General features: G+C 62.3%; 1 protein-coding gene across 1 annotated transcript in view; it reads left to right on the plus strand.

The window, feature by feature from the left end:
* EMH_0061220 (uncharacterized protein) overlaps positions 1 to 231 on the plus strand; it is a gene marked incomplete at both ends in the record, with an annotated part of 1,602 nt that overhangs the window by 475 nt on the left and 896 nt on the right. Inside the window, one exon of the mRNA XM_013497904.1 lies at positions 74 to 229. Within this exon, the coding sequence (XP_013353358.1) occupies positions 74 to 229 (156 nt within the window). The remainder of the gene's footprint in view (positions 1 to 73; positions 230 to 231) is intronic.

The raw sequence follows: 231 nt of genomic DNA on the forward strand, positions 1-231 counted from the left end.
GTACCTGAACAGCAACAGCGTCGCGGAGCAGCGCCGTCTCCTCGAGGCCCCCCGTCTCTGCTGCGATACCCAGGGGGCCCCCCGCATCAGCAGTACCAGCAGCAGCAGCAGCAGCAGCAGCAGCAGCAAACATCGCAACGCAGAAATACAGCTTCAGGCCAAAGTGGTTACAGCAGAGCAGCAGCAGCAACAGCAGCTGCTGCAGCAGCAAGCTGCAGCAGCAGCAACAGC

The sequence above is a fragment of the Eimeria mitis genome, genomic scaffold, assembly GCF_000499745.2.
Source record: "Eimeria mitis Houghton genomic scaffold, Emh_scaff3005, whole genome shotgun sequence".
In the NCBI taxonomy this organism is placed as follows: domain Eukaryota; phylum Apicomplexa; class Conoidasida; order Eucoccidiorida; family Eimeriidae; genus Eimeria; species Eimeria mitis.